This window comes from Hemitrygon akajei, chromosome 6 (genome assembly GCF_048418815.1).
Source record: "Hemitrygon akajei chromosome 6, sHemAka1.3, whole genome shotgun sequence".
NCBI lineage: Eukaryota > Metazoa > Chordata > Chondrichthyes > Myliobatiformes > Dasyatidae > Hemitrygon > Hemitrygon akajei.
This window is the reverse complement of record NC_133129.1, coordinates 162,421,916-162,440,202: the sequence shown is the minus strand read 5'-3', so window position 1 is coordinate 162,440,202 and position 18,287 is coordinate 162,421,916. Positions and strand designations below refer to the sequence as shown.

At 40.4% G+C, this 18,287-nt stretch overlaps 1 protein-coding gene across 3 annotated transcripts in view; it reads right to left on the bottom strand.

Moving 5' to 3' along the window:
• The window catches only part of lrp4 (low density lipoprotein receptor-related protein 4), a 417,332-nt gene that overhangs the window by 166,908 nt on the left and 232,137 nt on the right, over nucleotides 1-18,287 (bottom strand). For all 3 annotated transcript variants that reach the window (XM_073049685.1, XM_073049686.1, XM_073049684.1), the window contains exon 3: nucleotides 1,709-1,825. In XM_073049685.1, coding sequence (XP_072905786.1) covers nucleotides 1,709-1,825 — 117 coding nt within the window. The remainder of the gene's footprint in view (nucleotides 1-1,708; nucleotides 1,826-18,287) is intronic.

The following is an 18,287-nucleotide window of genomic DNA, read 5'->3' as shown; positions in this document are numbered from 1 at the left end:
CTCCTACTCCCTCCCCATTCCCTCACCAAGCTGGCTGCCTTCCATCTTCTCCATTACCATGCTGAGGCCAAACGCAAACTAGGGGAACAGCATCTCTTATTCCACTTGGGTAGCCCACAACGCAAAGGTATGAACATTAAACTTTCCATTTTCAGGTAACCAATGCCTCCTTTCTTCCTTTATCACTCATACTCATCCACCTAGGTTCGCTTTCCTTGTGTTCATCTTTTCCATCTCTACCCCACAGCCATTACCTAGACTTGTTTCTCTCTCTCATCTCATTCCATCTGTTTATCACCCATATATGCATCTTCCTTAGGTTTACTTTTCTAAAGTTCCATCTGGTTCCATCTGCCCATCGTCCTTCCCTTATCTGATTCCACTCATCACCTTTCAGCTTCTGTCTCTACATAAGGACATAAGAAATAGGAGCAGGAGTCGGCCATCTGGCCCATCGAGCCTGCTCTGCCATTCAATAAGATCATGGCTGATCTGGCCATGGACTCATCTCCACCTACCTGCCTAAATTCCACCTGCCCTTAATTCCCCTACTATGCAAATATCTACACAACCTTGTTTAAAATATATTTACTGTGGGAGCCTTCACTGCTTCACTGGGCAGAGAATTCCACAGATTCACCACTCTCTGGGAAGAATAGATCCTCCTCAGCTCCATCCTAAATCTACTCACCCGAATACTGAGGCTATTTCCCCTAGTTCTAGTCTCATCTACCAGTGGAAGCAACTTCTGTGCCTCTACCTTATCTATCCCTTTCATAATTTTATGTTTCTATAAGATCTCCTCTCAATCTTCTGAATTCCAGCGAGTATAGTCCCAGGTGACTCAATTTCTCCTCATAGTTTAACCCTCTCATTCTGGATTCAACTTCCTCTGCATTACCTCCAAAGTCAGTATATCCTTCTGCAAGTGAGGAGACCAGAACTTCATGCAGTACCCCAGATGCGGCCTCACCAGTTGCAGCATAACCTCACTGTTTTTAAATTCAATCCTCCTAGCAATGAAGGTCAACGTTCCATTCCCCTTCTTTACCTCTTAAATAATAATCGGCTCTTTTACTTGTCCTTCCAAAGTGGATGGCTTCACATGTACCAACATTGCACTCCATCTGCCAGAACCTTGCCGACTCACTTAACCCATCTTCCCCACTCCCCTCCTCCTATCTGGCTGCCTTCCCTCACCTTCCTTAATTCCACCTTTCACCTATTAAACTGACGGTCCTGCACTCTAGGTCCTGGTGCAGGGTGTCAGCCCCAGATGTCAAATATCTCCTGTGTCTTTAAAAATCTCTTGATTGATAACTTGTTTATAATTACTGACAACCTTCACAGGCCTCTTCTGTGAAAAGCTTTCTTCTCAACTCTACCTTAATTGGCTGGCCCTGCATTTGAGAGTGTGACCTGTGTGGCAGATGACAAATGAAACGTCAGCACTTCATCTACCCTATCAAGGCACACAAGATTTCTGTATGTCAATGACATCATCTCTGCTAAACACAAGACTGTTTGCAACCAGTCGTAGTTAATCAATGCAAAAAGTGTCACAGTTGGACTCAACCTGATACGAAGAAGTTGATCATATTGCTGGTAGAGTTTGATGTCTACTAAGTGTGATGTCAATTAAGTTCACACCAGTTCAGAATTTTATGGAAGCAATCGCCAAGAAATGTCACAATACTCGCCCACTTACGGCAATCCTGCTCATCGGAATCATCTCCACAATCATTGTCACCGTCACAGACCCAGGAACGTCGTATGCACTTGCCGTTGTCGCAATGGAATTCCAAAGGGGAACAGGTTGGCAGCACTAAACGAAGAAAAGAAACAGTGCTTACTAGGTGCCTTAACGGCATTGCTACGTGAGTAGTGAGGCCGAACGTGTTGCCTACGCAGAACACTTTGCTATAAACAGAATCTTTAGCAAAATTATAGGGAAATCTAATACGGTTTATGCAACTGAGTCTCTCAATAAATGATACGTCCCCAAAGAGCACTGGGAATGTTAAGAAGTTATGCCGGCAGCTATTACATCTTCTTTCTGGAAAGACAGAAGAAAAGGAAAACTATTTTTAACTTTGAAGAATTTTGCACAGACATTGGAAATTTCACCAGTGCTATCACAAATGGCATTCTGTACACAATACTAGGGGTTTAGTTGCCATTTTGGGGACAAACAAACTGTGTGTAATTCATGTTTATTTTACTACATTTAAGTTCTATACGTTAGCTAAAAACTGTTCGGAGAAACACACGTGCAAATTTATAGGAGTACGTGGAGGACAGGGTCTTCTTATCACAAGAGGATCTTGATTTTAAACAAATGAAAATAACTTTAAAAGAAACTACATAACCCATTTACAAGCTTCTTGTAGATCAGTCAGCTTCTTAGTAATTAGTTTAAATATTTACAGTCTTTAAAAACACACCTTCTGGTACCTTCAATAATTAAAAATTGAATATATTTACTAATTGATTTCAATAACTGCACATTATTAAGACACTAATTAAACTTGTTAAAGCATGATAAATTTTCATCAACCATAGTGGCTGTTTTTAATTTGTTCTCATATCATCGTTTAACTTGACTGAAGTTGGGTCTTTCCAGCACCTCAAACAAAATTACTTATACATAATGCTGTGGAAACTTCTTGCTTTCAGTTAAACAGCTAATACAATGAAGACTTGATATGTGCACAGGAAGTAACTGAGGTTAATGAATACCTCATTGAGTTAATTCAAATGTTTCACTCAGGGAATTGGGATGCATGATGAAGGAATCCAGGTTTAAATGGAAAGCCACACAATTTCCCTAGTAACTGGAGCACTGAGCCCAAAGGGACATTACTCCGCTTCAGTCGGTTCAATCAATCATGAATAGCCCATGGCAGATAAAGACGACATTTTAAAAAAACAGTTTAGTCTGAACTTTGAGAGATCATAAAACCCATTTGGGCCTCATGGCAATTAACATCAACGTGATTTTATTGGCTTGATGGTTTTGTGACTTCCGCACAGTGACCTTTCTTTACTGATTACATTGGTAACAGAGGGTAAAACAATCTTTTATCACGAGCGATATTCACCTAGACTTTACCCTGAAGCTCTTGTTGAACTAATAGGTGGAAACATTTCTAGATCATGTACTGAAAGTATCTTTTCCATTTGAACTCATAGTTGTAAGGGATTTCAGTTTGTCCTGCACACCTAATTAAATATGCAAAATTAGCAAGCTACATAGATAACATAAGGAATCTCATATTATCACAGTTTTCTCATTTTCCACCAAGGAATTGCTCATGGCAAACAGGATGCAGATGTGCTCTTAACAGTGATCAGAGCACAAGTGTTTCAATAAGTTTCGTCATATGACTGGAAGCAGATTTAATCACATCAGCTTAACAAGATGACATGCCTCACTGCGCATGGAGCTCTGGTTAGCTGGTCAGAAGTAATATTTTGAAGGGATAATGTGGTAAGGATATTCGTGCTTCATCTTGATCTCAGTAACAAAGGTCTGGGAACTCTCACCGGACCAGATTTTACTTCTGATCAAACACCCCCTTTCCCAAGCCCCTTCAAAAGTGCCCTCCAACAGCGAGCACTGATGCACTGATACCAGAAGCTAGTGAGATATTAATAATAGATACAGCATGCAAACCTCTCTCAGTTGCTTAAGCATATCTTTTAACTGTTGTTGGGCACCTGTCATTATAATGTTTATAATTTCAAAGCAACATTATATTTTACAATACACAGCTTGCCTCATATGCACACATCCATGTAGAAACTATGTTACCTGTAAATAGTAAATATTCCATAGCATACTTTCCTACCAGAATCAGCTTTATTAATATCACTGACACGTGTACTTGTGAACTTAGCAATTCAATGCAATACATAATATAGAAGAAAAAAAGTAAAAATAAATAAATCAATTACAGTATATGGATATTGAATAGATTAAAAATCATGCAAAAACAGTAATAACATATATTAAGAAAGTGAGGTAGTGTTCACTGGTTCAATGTCCATTCAGGAATCAGATGGCAGAGGGGAAGAAGCTGTTCCTGATTCGCTGAGTGTGTGCCTTCAGGCTTCTGTACCTCCCACCTGATGGCAACAATGAGAAAAGGGCATGCCCTGGGTACTTACAGGCTAGTACACAAGATGAAGCTGACTAAATTTATGACACTCTGCAGCTTCTAACAGTCCTGTGCAGTAGCCTCCCCCATACCAGACAATGATTCAGCCTGTCAGAATGCTCTCCACGGTATATCTATAATAGTTTTTGAATGTATTTGTTGATGTAACAAATCTCTTTAAACTCCTAATGAAGTATAGTCACTGTCTTGCCTTCTTTATAGCTGCATTGATATGTTGGGACCAGATAAGGTACTCAGAGATCTTGACACCCAGGAACTGGAAGCTGCTCATTCTCTCCACTTCTGATCCCTCTATGAGGATTGGTGTGTGTTCCTTCGTCTTACCCTTCCTGAAGTCCACAATCAGCTCTTTTGTCTTACTGACACTCCAAATTTATAGATATTTGAGCTATGCCTAGCCACACATTTATGGATATAGATTAGAGCAGTGAGCTAAGCACACACCCCTGAGGTGTACCAGTGTTGATAGTCAGCGAGGAGGAGATATTATCACCAATCCACACAGATTGTGGTCTTCCGGTTAGGAAGTCAAGGATCCAATTGCAGAGGGAGGTACAGAGGCTCAGGTTCTGCAACTTCTCAATCAGGATTGTGGGAATGATAGTGTTGAATGCTGAGCTTGATGGACAGCATCCTGACATAGGTGTTTTTATTGTCCAGGTGGTCTAAGGCCATTTGAAGAGCTGTTAAGATTGTGTCTGCAGTTGTTCCATTGTGGCACAGGCAAATTGCAGTGGATCCAGGTCCTTGCTGAGGCAGGAGTTCAGTCTAGTCATGACCAACCTCTCAAAGCATTTCATCACTGTAGATGTGAGCACTACTGGGCAATAGTCATTAAGGCAGGTCACATTCTTCTTCTTAGGCACTGGTATAATTGTTGCCTTTTTGAGGCAAGTGGGAACTTCCACCCATAGGACTGAGAGGTTGAAAATGTCCTTGAATATTTCCACCAGTTAGTTGGCACAAATTTTCAGACTCTGTCGGGGCCTTCCTCCTTGTGAGGGTTCACCCTCTTTAGAGACAGCCTAACATTGGTCTCTGAGACAGAGATCACAGGGTCATTGGGTGCAGCAGGAACCTTCACAGCTGCAGTTAAATTCTCCCTTTCAAAGCGGGCATAGAAGGCGCTGAGTTCATCTGGTAGTGAAGCATCACTCCATTCATATGATTGGGTTTCGCTTTGTAGGAAGTAATGTCTTGCAAACACTGCCAGAGTTGCCGTGCATCCAAACTCACCTCCAAACTCATTTGAAATTGTCTCTTCACCCTTGAAATAGCCCTCCACAAATCATACCTGGTTTTCTGGTGCAGACCTGGGTCGCCAGACTTGAATGCTACAGATCTAGCTTTCAGCAGACGACATACCTCCTGGTTCATCCATGGCTTTTGGTTACCCGGATATAAATTAACAACTGTGACTGAAAATGTACACAAAATGTGCACAACACAGTATCAGCAACATTTATATGATCTTTATTGATAACAGAGCTATGCTAAATGTCTTCTATTCAAATACTTTTATTTTTTAATTGTTGGTTCAATTTTACACTTTTAGTTTGCTCAGCCATTCAATGTGATTCCAACTCATGTCCCTACTTCAGTCATTCTTTCCACCTCAGTCAAATAACGTTTGATTCCTTTTGCATCCAAATTTCTTTTGACCTCTATCTTGAATACACTTAACAGCACAGAATGTGCATCCAATTTAGCAGGAAATTCCGAAGATCCACAACCAAAAGAATTTATACTCATCTCCATTCTACGAGAGATTGGGATTATCAATTTTGAAGTCACTAACTAATGGAAATTCTTTTGAAGTAATTGCACTGTCAAGCAACGTAGGAAGCATTCTTCAAAGATTTAAGAATATACACTTAATTTACTGAATACCTGGATATGGAAAAATAGTCTCAGTCCGGCATTCAGCACAGTACTCAGTCCTTTGAGTAAAGAGACCAAATTTGTGCGTGATATTCTTCAAGACAATGACCCTCCAATCCCCATGTAATCAAACTATGGTCAAGTTTCACTGCAATGACCCAATATCTAATATCAATACCATGAAGTGTAGCCTAGAAATGGAAATAGACAGGACACAAGACTGCTTTACAACTTAAGAGATCAGTATACAGGAAAGATCCTGGCATGGACCATGGACAGAAAATTGGCTAACTGGCTGAGGCAAAGAGTGGGAATAAAGGGGACCTTTTCTAGTTGGCTGCCTGTGAGTAGTGGTGTTCTGCAGGGGTTGGTGCTGGGACCACTCTCTTTGATGCTATAAGTCAATGATTTGGATGAAGGAATTGTTGACTTTGTGGCCACGTTTTTGAACAATACAAAGACAGGTGAAAATGCAGATCGTGTTGAGGAAGCAGGGAGTGTGCAGATGGGGCTTAGACAGTCAGGAGAATGGGCAAAGTGGCACGTGGAATACAGTGTATGGTCATGCACTTTACAGAAGGGATAAAGCCATAGACTATTTTCAAAAAAGGCAGCAAATTCAGAAATCAGAGATGCAAAGGGACTTGGGAGTCCTCGTGCAGGATTCCCTGAAGGTGAACTAGCAGGTTGAGTTGGTGATAAGGAAGGTAAAGGCAAGGAGCATTCTTTTTGAGTGGATGAGAATACAAGAGTGAGGATGTAACACTGAGGCTTTAAAATGCATTGGCCAGACTGTAGTTGGGAGTATTGTGAGCAGCTTTAGGTCCCTTATCTTAGAAATTATGTTCTGGAATCCAGAAGAGGTTCACTAGAATGATTCTGGGAATGAAAGGATTAAAATATGAGTTGTGTTTGATGGTTCTGGGGATGCACTCACTGGAGTTTAGAAAAATAAAGGGTGATCTTATTGAACCCTTTTGAATATTTAAAGGCCTAGATGGAGAGGATGTTTCCTATAGCAGAATAGTCTAGGACCAGAGAGCATCACTTCAGAACATAAGGGTGTCCCTTTAAAACAGAGATGAGGAGGAATTTCATTAGACAAAGGGTGGTGAATCTGTGGAATTCATTCCTACAGACAGATCTGGAGTCCAAGTCATTGGGTATATTTAAAGAAAGGTTGATTGGTTCTTGATTAGTATGGCTTATGGGGAGAATGGGATGAAGAGGGATAATAAGTCAGCCATTATGGAATGACGAAGCAGACTCAATGGGCCAAAAGGCCTAATTCTGCTCCGATGAATTATGGTCTAACATTGTTGTGGAATTGAATTTCTGACCATTTGTTGTAATTTGGTTTCCTAATATACAGTAGCCAACTTGCCACATGCCAACAAAGCAACACACACACAAATGCTGGAGGAACTCGGCAGGTCAGGCAGCATGGAAAGGAATAAACAGTCAATATTTCAGTGCAAGTCCCCTCTTCAGTATGGTTATCATTAACGCTGTCTCATTATGTAATAAGAGACTTAAAGAGTTCGGTTCCTTGACACACTGATCAATAAAGCCATCTTGAGTGCATTTCACACCCTTGCCCTCTTGAATGTCATTAAAAGATTTGCTTTGGCCTATGTATTAATTTTAATAATCTCAAGATTACTATTTCATTATCCTTTAACATCCTGACACTATAAATACACCCCTCCTGCGATTAATGCCTACTTTTATTTCTGGGGTCCAACCAAACAAGTTCAGAATCTTCATTTTCTGAACTGAAATCATGTCTTTTTCCCAGCATTACCCCATCCTTCATTATTATGGCTCTCCCACTTCACTCCTTTTCCTTCGATTTTCAGGCTCTGCATTTAGTATTCTTTGCATCATTACTTCATTAACTTAAAATATCTGGCACCATAAATGATTAAATTTAGTGTGACAGCGATCCAAACAAAAAATATCAGACCAATGGAAAAGGGAAAAAAGAAACAGGAATCTTCAAAGAGGGAGTTTACAACTCCGAATCTGCATGAATACGTCCATATGATGCGGCAACTGGAGAAAACCTTTCAGCTGTAACATTCAATAGGATTATGGCAGATCAGAAATTGCTCATTTTCATTCTTTTACCCTTTCCCCTCAACCCTCTTAATCCTCATAAATCTACCCACGTCACCTTAAACTTGGTACATAAGTGATAGATAGCTCTCGTTCTAAAATATTCACACAATGCTGCTGCACATTCTGACACGCCAGTCCATGGCCTCCTCTACTGCCACTAGGAGGCCGCTCTTAGGTTGAGCTAGCAACGGCACTTATTCTGCCCGTGTGGTCTCCAATCTTACTGCATGAACATCAATTCCTCTGACTTCCAGTAATTTCTGCCCATTTCCCCTTCTCTCTTTTTCCATTCCCCATTCTAGCTCCCCTTTAACTCCTTCTCTTTTCCTCTCTTGTGTATCACCTCCCTCTGTGCCCCTTCTCTCAGGTCCACTCTTCTTCAACCCTTTACCTCTTCCAACCACCAGCTCACTGCTTCTAACTTCATCCCATGTTCTCCCTCACCTGATTTGACCTATCACCCGCCAGCTTTTACTCTTTCCGCTCCACCAACCTTCTGATACGGGCTTCGTCCCCTTTCTTTTCCAGTCCTGATGAAGGGTCTCAGCCCAAAATGTTGATTTCTTATTGCTCTCCATTGACACTGCCTGACCTGCTTAGCTCTGCCACCATTTTGTGTGTGTTGCTCTGTTTAATCAGATGGCTGTGAACAATTTTCAAGTGACAGACAGATGAAAGTGCCCCTCCTGTTCAGGAACTTTGGTAGTTGAATCACACACTGCAGCACTAAACCAAAATAAATCGAGCAGCATCACTGAGATGCATCAGCCACAGCCCGCATTTATGGTGAGATAAATGCCACCTTGCTCACCATATCTTCCATACCGGCGAGACTGGTCAAACAACCTCATTAAGTAACTATAAAGCTTAAAGTATTTTCATACCACCCTAGAAGACAACTAAGACATTCTCTTCTCATAGTCAATAGCCTCAGGTAAAAGACTGCTTACACATCTATCCATCTCAGCATGCAATTGTCTTGGAATCTTCCATCCCAATGGAGGCCATTTAACCCATTGAGTCAATACTATTTTTTTGAAAGAAACTATGTCCCACAACTACACTAGGTCTTTCTGCCAACTTTTCCCAAACTCCTCGCCGTCACACAGCAATCCATGTCCTGTAGAACCCATTCAGGTTTCAGGCACAGCATCCCAAATCCTGACAAGTTCAAAGTAAATTTATTATCAATGTACATATACTATATACAACCTTGAGATTCATGTACTTGCAGGGGCCCACAGGAAAATAATGAAATACAATAGAATCCACGAAAAACCACACATAAAAAGACAGACATCCAATATGGAAATGAGGTCAAATCACGCAAGTAATTAAAAAAAAATGCAAAAAAAAAACGTAACTCTGAAAATATGAGCAGCAACGTTCCTGAAAGTGAGTCCACAGGTTGTGGAGTCATTAATAATTGTCAATAAATGCTAATTTTTATCATTTTCCTTTAGAAAAGTTTGTTAGTGAACTTAAACCTATGGTTATTGGCCTACACTTTAGAATAATCTTTCCTCATCCAGACTATGAAATCTCTCATCACTACAATCTCCAGATGGTTGAATCTTAAGCCTCTCTGTTTCAAAGGGAATTCTTTAAACAATGCTGATGAGTGCTGAAAGTGGGGAACTATTTTTGCCCCTGACCGTGACATTACTGAACTCAAAGAGCACACAATAATTTTGTAATGTATATGCTTTGTACCAATCATGAAATCCATCTATCAGATGAAATTACTTCCTGTTAACTATAATGCAAATAGTCTCCTGTCATTCAGACATTTATTTTAATTTTTTATTTGCAAGCTGAATAGCTCATTTCACATTGCCAAGTTGCTTTGGTCTGTCTTCAAGTTCAGCTTGCTTGAAATCCTACACAATTATCAGATTAACATGACTCAGATTGTATTAACTTCCAAAAAGTAGATCTTTATTTTCAAGAAAAGCATTATCAAAATCTAAACACCAAAAGTCTGCAAGTTTGGTAAATAGTTCACATAGACTGTTGTACAATACAAAGACAATTTTCAGGAAAAAGTGCTATTTATATCAAGGTTTATTTGTAAATTTAATTTCGTAGTAGGTCATACTTCACAAAAATACAGCTTCAAAAATGTATAAAACTTTCAGCGCAGATATAGTTATTTCTATATTTTATGTAACTGAAGCACACTTGCTACCATTTTGTTTTGCTTTGTGTTCTTTGGTTTCCAGAGAAGTGCTTGAAATCCCCATCCCAATTACAGTGGATGTTAGGGGTAAGGGGGTAATTAGGCATTTGGATAATCTTTAAAGAAGAGTGGAAAAGCCTAAGTGCAAAATGAGCTTTTAAACTAATTCATATGAAACATTTGACTACTGACTGCCATTTGTTTTACTCTATAAAACACAAGGGAAATACACAAAAAAGTAAGTATTATAACCACATGCATGGTGGCCCCTCTATTAAAACCACTACCCCAACGGCCCAAGGAAACATTCCATTGAAGGGCAGTAATATCTTTATAATTTTCCTTTCTGAATTGCATGTTCTTTGTTGTGTGCAGTTTTTCATTGATTCTATTGTGTTTCCTTGTTTTATTGCAAATTTCCACAAGAATATGAATCTCCAGGGAGTGTATGGTGACGTACATGTACTTTTGACAATAAATTTACTTTGAGCTTTGAATTATTGAACAGCAAGACTTCATCCTTTCCTTTTTCAGTAATATAAGTTGAGCTGCTAAAAGGAGAAAAATATGTTTCACCCTAAATAGCAACAGTTTGTTTCCTCTAGCAGATGATGACAGACTTGCAGAGTTCCTCCAGCAAACTGTTTGTTGCTCCAGCAGTGAAGAGTGAGCTCCCAGAACTTTTGCTGTAATCGGAATTCCACTCTTTCTTGATATCCCAGATGGTGATGATGATGAAGGTGGCTGAAGACTGATATTTATCATGACGCCGATGTCAGGAAGCTGGGATGAGGACTCATTTGGTACTTCTGCCTATAAGCTTTTGTGAAAACACTAACGAGCAACAGCGACTTTAGGACGTACTTTGATGTATCTATCAGCATGGGTGTACGTCCCTGGGCACACCTGTGTGGTCATGCTGTGATCCTGTCGGGCAGACATGCCATGTGGTGAGCCTGCCATACAACAATACTGCAGCAACTCATCCCATACCAGGAACTTCAAGGCTCAGTCTGTACAGGTCCTCTCCAAGTTCCAAATACCTGACTTATTTGCAGCCATCTATACCAATGAGTAGTTGTCAGCCAGTCAGAATGAATCTGCTGGTAGCTGTGGGGCTGTAGCCATCTTCTGCTATGTGGGAACTCAGTTCTCGCCAACATCTGAGTGGTTGGGTTAACTACACATCAGTTGTCTGGCAATCATGCAAGGAAACATCTTATAGATTTTTGAACATTTGATAGAGCTAATTTACAGTAATACAGACATGTATTGTTAATATTAAAGTAATGGCAAGATTGCAGCAGTAAAAAAGTAATTGGCCTGCTACCATTTCAAATGTATTTTTATTTGTGCTGGAATTCAATGCTTCAATAACAATATTCAATGCATTGTGAATGGTTATTTGCTTCTGTGCAAATATATCTCCACTGAATCAACCCTAGTATTTCCCTACTTATCTGCATTTGACTTTTTTTCATCCTGCATACCTTGTTAGTAGAGTCATGGAGTCAGAGTCTAACTTTTTCTACTCTCCTTGGTTGTCTCTGCAAAATATTTGCAATTCCAGTCCAGCTTGGAGCACAGCACTGGAGGGGGTAGAAAGTGATTAGACAAAAAGAATAGCCAAGCATGAGGATGGTAGTAATATAGACATATCCCTGCATCAAAATCTCATCTATCAGATATTCGCTAAGTATAATCTCACGCGGACAAGAACAGGTATATAAAAAAAAATCAACATATTTTTTGAAGTGTGAAATTTTCAGTCACATCGTGAAGAAAACTAATGTATCAAAAGAGTACTGAACAGTAAAGTGTCTTGGTTCAAAGACCACTATAGCATTCAGTTCAAATAACATCACTGTTTCAGCCTGTCACAATATCAAAGAAAAACATATTCCTCCTCTTGATCTACAATTTAAGACAACATTCTATAATACATTCCATGAACAGGCTCCTCAGTAAAAAAGGAACAGAAAGGAGGCACCACAAGCGCAAGGTGAAGTCAAGTCTTTATGTGATATTAACTGGCATAAAACAAAGGGCTTCCTTGGAGATGATAAAAGGTTCTTTTGATTTTGTTCTGAGACAAACATCAAAAGCTGGTGGAAGATCATCAATTCTGTGAAATATGCACTTTGATCTACCCGAACTTTTATTGGCCTACTGGCACAATGACAAAATGCCCATAAGGAAATACTGCCCTCTGGCACATTCCAGACTACTGGAGCACATGGTGTAGGACACATTGCCTGCTGCAGCCAGTGCAAAGACTTTGTGGGGAAGGAATGCAGTTTTATATTCTCTCTCAGTCAACACGGAGTGGCTAAGACCTGTTGTGAAATCCTCTGTATTGGAACAAGAGGCAATACTGTATTGGACACTCAATGTGCCACACTATAAATGTATAGAACCAATAACACTATGAATGTACAGACAACCTGAATGTAAAGAAAGCTGTGTTCTGTTTTTATTTACAGAATTGTGCAAAAGTTTTAGGCACATATATATAGCTAGGATGCCTTAGACTTGCACAGTACTGTAGTATTCTGTATGTTGCACTGTATTGCTGCCACAAAAAAATTATGACATATATGAGTGATGATAAAGCTGATTCTGACATGGGTCTCTAATATGGCCTGATATTGGGAAGAGGATAGAGAGAAGGTAATCATAGTTGGGAGCGGGAACCACCAGGGAGACATTCTATAATGATCAATAAACCAATTGTTTGGAATCAACTGACCTTGCCTGGTGTCTCAGGGCTGAGTCTGAATGCACCTGTACCACCCCCCTACCCAGGCAGTCCTTCTCTGCCACCTGTCCGTCACCCACCCGCCGTGCTCCACCCTCACCAGTCCCAACATCCTTTGGTCCTGCCAGATTTACAAACTTGCTCTCTGTTCCACATCAACAAATACAGCATTGTGCAAAATAAATAAATAAACAAAAACACACACAAAGACTTCTGCACAGTACAGTATTTCCTTTTTTGTTGAGTGATCATTTCAACCTGTTACATTTCCTACTATTCTGTGTACAGCAAACACAAGAAAGTGTGAGATATATGCCACAGAATGTCGGAGTAAATGTACATTCTTATATCAAGGAATCTCTTTCTAAAGTCATTAGTTTCCTTTTAAAGTGAAAATGATGGTTTTTGACAATCCCTTTAATTATTGATCGCATCCCACTTACGGGATTAATTTTAGCAACACTATCTCCTCACACTTATATCTGCAGACTTTTGATATAATCAGCCACATTTGATTAATGGAAAACTATCATTTAAATATTAGCAATATTTAAAAGCCATCTAGGTAAGAACATGGATACAGATTTTAGAGGGTTATGGGCCAAACATGAGCAGACGGGACTAGCTCACTGAGCGATGCAGTTGGCATGGATGAGTTCGGCTGAAAGACCTGTTTCCACGTTGCATGACTAACTCTTGCACTTTTTTTTAAGTAAAAAAGTGTCATAAACAGGACACGTGCAAGGAGTGGGGGAGTGGCCTAATAGTAATTAAGGTGTGTGTGTGTGTGTGTGTGTGTGTGTGTGTGTGTGTGTGTGTGTGTGTGTGTGTGTGTGTGTGTGTGTGTGTGTGTGTGTGTGTGTGTGTGTGTGTGTGTGTGTGTGTGTGTATACAAGCGCTCTCCAAAAACCAGAAACTTTACATTCCTACACCTAGTCCTAGAGAAGAAGCCCAGTTCTAAATAAATTTAACAGTTAAAAAAGCACATGCTGGTACCAAATTCCTTCCAAAATTATTCTCTTGTTAATGTACCATGAATCAATACCCTCTACCTATTATTACTTGAGTCTGATCATTTGTAAAGTGTGTGGGTTGTTTTCTATAGTTTTTAGACAGGAGGCATCTTACAAATGAGTTTAAATTGACCCTGGTGCCCTTCTCCATTTTTAAGTCAAATGACTTAAATTTCCACGGCCACATCTATTGTTTCTAGAGATGGAACAGCATTGTGGATAAAAATGAACTGAACATTTGTATCTGGGTGGCAAAGTCTCCAAGGAAAAGAACAAATAAGATGAACACCAGTGGCCTTGACTTAAATCATTTTCAGAAATAAGTGGCAAACAAAAAATAAACTATTGAAGTGAAGATGAGATTTGCTAAATGCCACTCCTGGATCCCTATACCAAAAAAAACTGAAGGTCAGTTGAACAGGCTGAGGTGACTGTCTTCTGAATTAAAAAAGATTTTTTGTTTTAAATCCTATTGAAACTGAAACACTGAATTAATCAATTGAGTTCCAGCATTTGCACATCTCCGAGCTGAATGTGGGAATCTGAGACAGATCAGAATTTGTAAATTGTTGAGAAATGTCACAATACATGCAGCAAAACCCTAATGGAAGCAAATAAGTCTTTCCACTATTCGTCCAACAATACAGCTCCTTTAAGAGGGATATAACTTGCTGTTACAGTGTCAAAGGTGCACACTTTAGTGCCATAACAGAGGAAATGAGGAGGAAATGTGCAGTCCTGACCCCTGCGCTCGAAATTAGATTGGACACAAGGACTAAAGTTTAATGGCATGCCTAGGCTGAACACTCTTCAAGTTGGAAGAATTACTCATTCATGTGACGACACTTTGAAGTACAAAAGGTCGATATTATAGGCCTGCTGAACACAACAGACTGCATGGATAATCCTTAAATATTCTGAATAAATTAATCAGTCTGCTTTCATATTTCTTTTAAATCAAGCGTGTGCATAATTTTTGATGAAATAGTCCATAGTTACACAGTGGAAGGGTCAATTTTGCAAAGGTTTCATGTTCCTGTTCGCATCCAAAGGCACTAATTTGTAACATTCCACAATCTCATACCTAAAATCGGTGAAAAAACATTTTTTTTTAGCATGCCAGGCTGAATAGACTGGATACACGATCATTTGGTCTTTCCCATTCATAATCTTAACTCTGTTGGTGTGACTAACCCTACTTCATTTGGCAGTTGTGTTGTACCACAATGGCAATGATACAATATACAGCAGACAGCAAAGAATGAGCTGATTGGACTAAACTTGAACCAAATGAGGGGGAGTGTGGAGAAATTACCATAAATCAGAGAAGTCAATGCTCATGCCATCAGGTTGGAGGCTACCCAGACGGAATATGAGATGTTGCTCCTCCAACCCGAGTGTGGTCATGGTAGTCGAGGAAGCCAGAGACCGATATGTAGGACTGGGAAAGGTAAGTTGAATTGAAATGGGTGACCACCAGGATTTCCTGTCGTTTGCGATGGATAGAGCAAAAGTGTTTGACAAAGCACTCCCCAGTCTTCATCAGGTCTCCACAGTATTGAGGAGGCCGTACCAGGAGCTCTGAATAGGGCAGGCGGCCCCCCCAAAGACTCACAGGCGAGGTGTCGTCTCACCCTGAAGGACTGTTTGGAGCACCGAAGGGTGGTGAGAAAGGAGGTGTAAAGGCAAGTATGGCACTTGTCTGGCTTGCTGGGATAAGTGCCAGGAGGGAGCTAAGTGTTGAGGGACGAGTGGACAAGAGAGTCATGTAGAGATCTATCCCTGTGGAATGCGGAGAATGAGGGGAGGGAAAGATGCATTTAGTGGTGGGATCCCATTGTAGGTGGCAGGAGTTAAGGAGCCTGTTGGAGTAGAGAGCATGCCAGGTTTCCATACTTGCTGTTAGACAGAAAAATAGGTGAAAGGGTGAGCTGTGATAAAGGTACTACGGTTCTGTAATATCATTTAGATAGATTGAGTGAGTGGGCTAGCCAATAATATCAAACAGAATACCAAAAGTTTTTTCAGATATATAAAGAATAAAAGAGAGTTGAGAGTAGATATTGGACTGGCAAAAAGTGACGCTGGAAAGGTAGTAATAGGGGACAAGGAAATGGCGGAGGCACTACATCAGTATTTTGCATCCATTTTCACAGTGGAAAACACTAACAGTAATAGCAAGTTGGGAACACTTGCTATTACCGGGGAGAAGGTGCTTGAGAAGGTAGATGGACTACACCACAGGTTTCTGAAAGAGGTGGCCGAAGGGAAGCATTGATAATGATCTTTCAAGAATCGCTAGAATCCAGCATGGTTCCAGAGGACTGGAAAATTGCAAATGTCCTCAAAAAAGGAGGGAGGCAGAAGAAAGGAAATTATAGGCCAGTTAGCCTGACCTTGGAAAGATGTTGGAGCAAATTGTTAAGAACGAGGTCTCAGGGTACTTGAAGGCACTTGATAAATTAGGCCTAAGTCAGCATGGTTTCACAAGGGAAGATCTTGCCTGACAAATCTGTTGAATTCTTTGACGAAATAACAAGTAGGAAAGACAAAGGAGAATAGGTGGAAATTGTGTACTTTGGGTTTCAGAAAGCCTTTGACAAGATGCCACACCTGAGGCTGCTTAACAAGAGCCCATAGTACTACAGGAAAGATACCAGCATGGATAGAGCATTGGCCGGAAGAAAAGACTGGGAACGAAGGGATCCTTTACCAGTTGGCTGCCAGTGACAAGTGGTGTACCACAGGGGTTGGTGTTGAGACCAGTTCTTTTCACATGTCAATAATTTGGATGACAGAACTGATGGCTTTGTGGTCAAGTTTACAAACATTACAAAGACAGGTGGAGGAGCAGGTAGTGTTAAGGAAGCAGAGAAGCTGCAGAATGACTTAGACAGATTAGGAGAATGGGCAAAGAAGTGGCAGATGAAATACAGTGTCCGGAAGTGTATGGTCATGTGCGTTTTAGAAGGAACAACAGCATAGACTATTTTCTAAATGGGCAAAATCCGAGGTGCAAAGAGGCTTAGGAGTCATCGTGCAGGATTCTTAAATGTTAACTTTCAGGTTGAGTCAGTGCTGAGGAAGGGAAATGCAATTTTAGCACTTAATTTGAAAGAACTGGAATATAAAAGCTGAGGGTTTATAAGGCACTGGTGAGGTCTCACAGAGTATTGCGATCAGTTTTAGGCCCCTTATCTCAGAAAGGGTTCAGAGGAGGTTTGAAAAATGATTCTGAGAATGAAAGGATTATCACACGTGGAATGTTTGATGGCTCTAAGCCTGTATTAGCTGGAATTTATAAGAATGAGGGGATCTTACTGAAACATCTAATGTTGAAAGGCCTAGATAGAGCAGATGTGGAGAGGATGAGACTACAGTGGGGGAGACTAGGACCGGATGGCATTGCCTCAGAATAGAGGGACATCCACGTAGAACAGAGATGAGGAGGAACTTCTTTAGCCAACGGGTGGTAATTCTGTGGAATTCGTTGCCACAGGTGGATGTGGAGGCCAAGTCATTGGGTGTATTTAAGGTGGAGGTTGATAGATTCTTGAATAGTCGGGGTGTGAAACGTCACATGGAAAAGGCAGGAGAATGGGGTTGAGAGGGAAAGTGGATCAGCCATGATGAAATGGTGGGGCAGACTCGATGGGCCAAATGGCTTATATCTGCTCCTATATTTCACGGTCTTTAGAGCTTTGGAAATACAGGTCCAAACCATTTAGTCCTTACTTTATTTATTTTATTTCCTGGAGTTTGAAGAATGAAGGATCACCTAATTCAAATATGCAAGATTCTAAATGAGCTTGAAGTGGAAATTTCAAACAAAGAAACATAATTACAAGGTAAGCCGGTCACCTAAAAATTAGGTACCTGGAAGGTTTTTCTGATAGATAGTGGGAATCCCTGGAACTCTCTGCCATGGTGGATCATGGATCATTACAAGTATTTAAAGTGGAGGCAGGTAAATACAAGATGGATTGAGGAATCCAGGGGTACGTGAGCACAGGTGTTACAGTCAGCACAGATTAACCATAACAATAGACAGGCTTAAATGGCTGACTCAAAACTCCTGCCTTCTCATGTTCTTTCAGTCTTCACTTATTCTTTGGGTTTCCCACTGCGATGGAAAATAGATCCTCCCTTACATT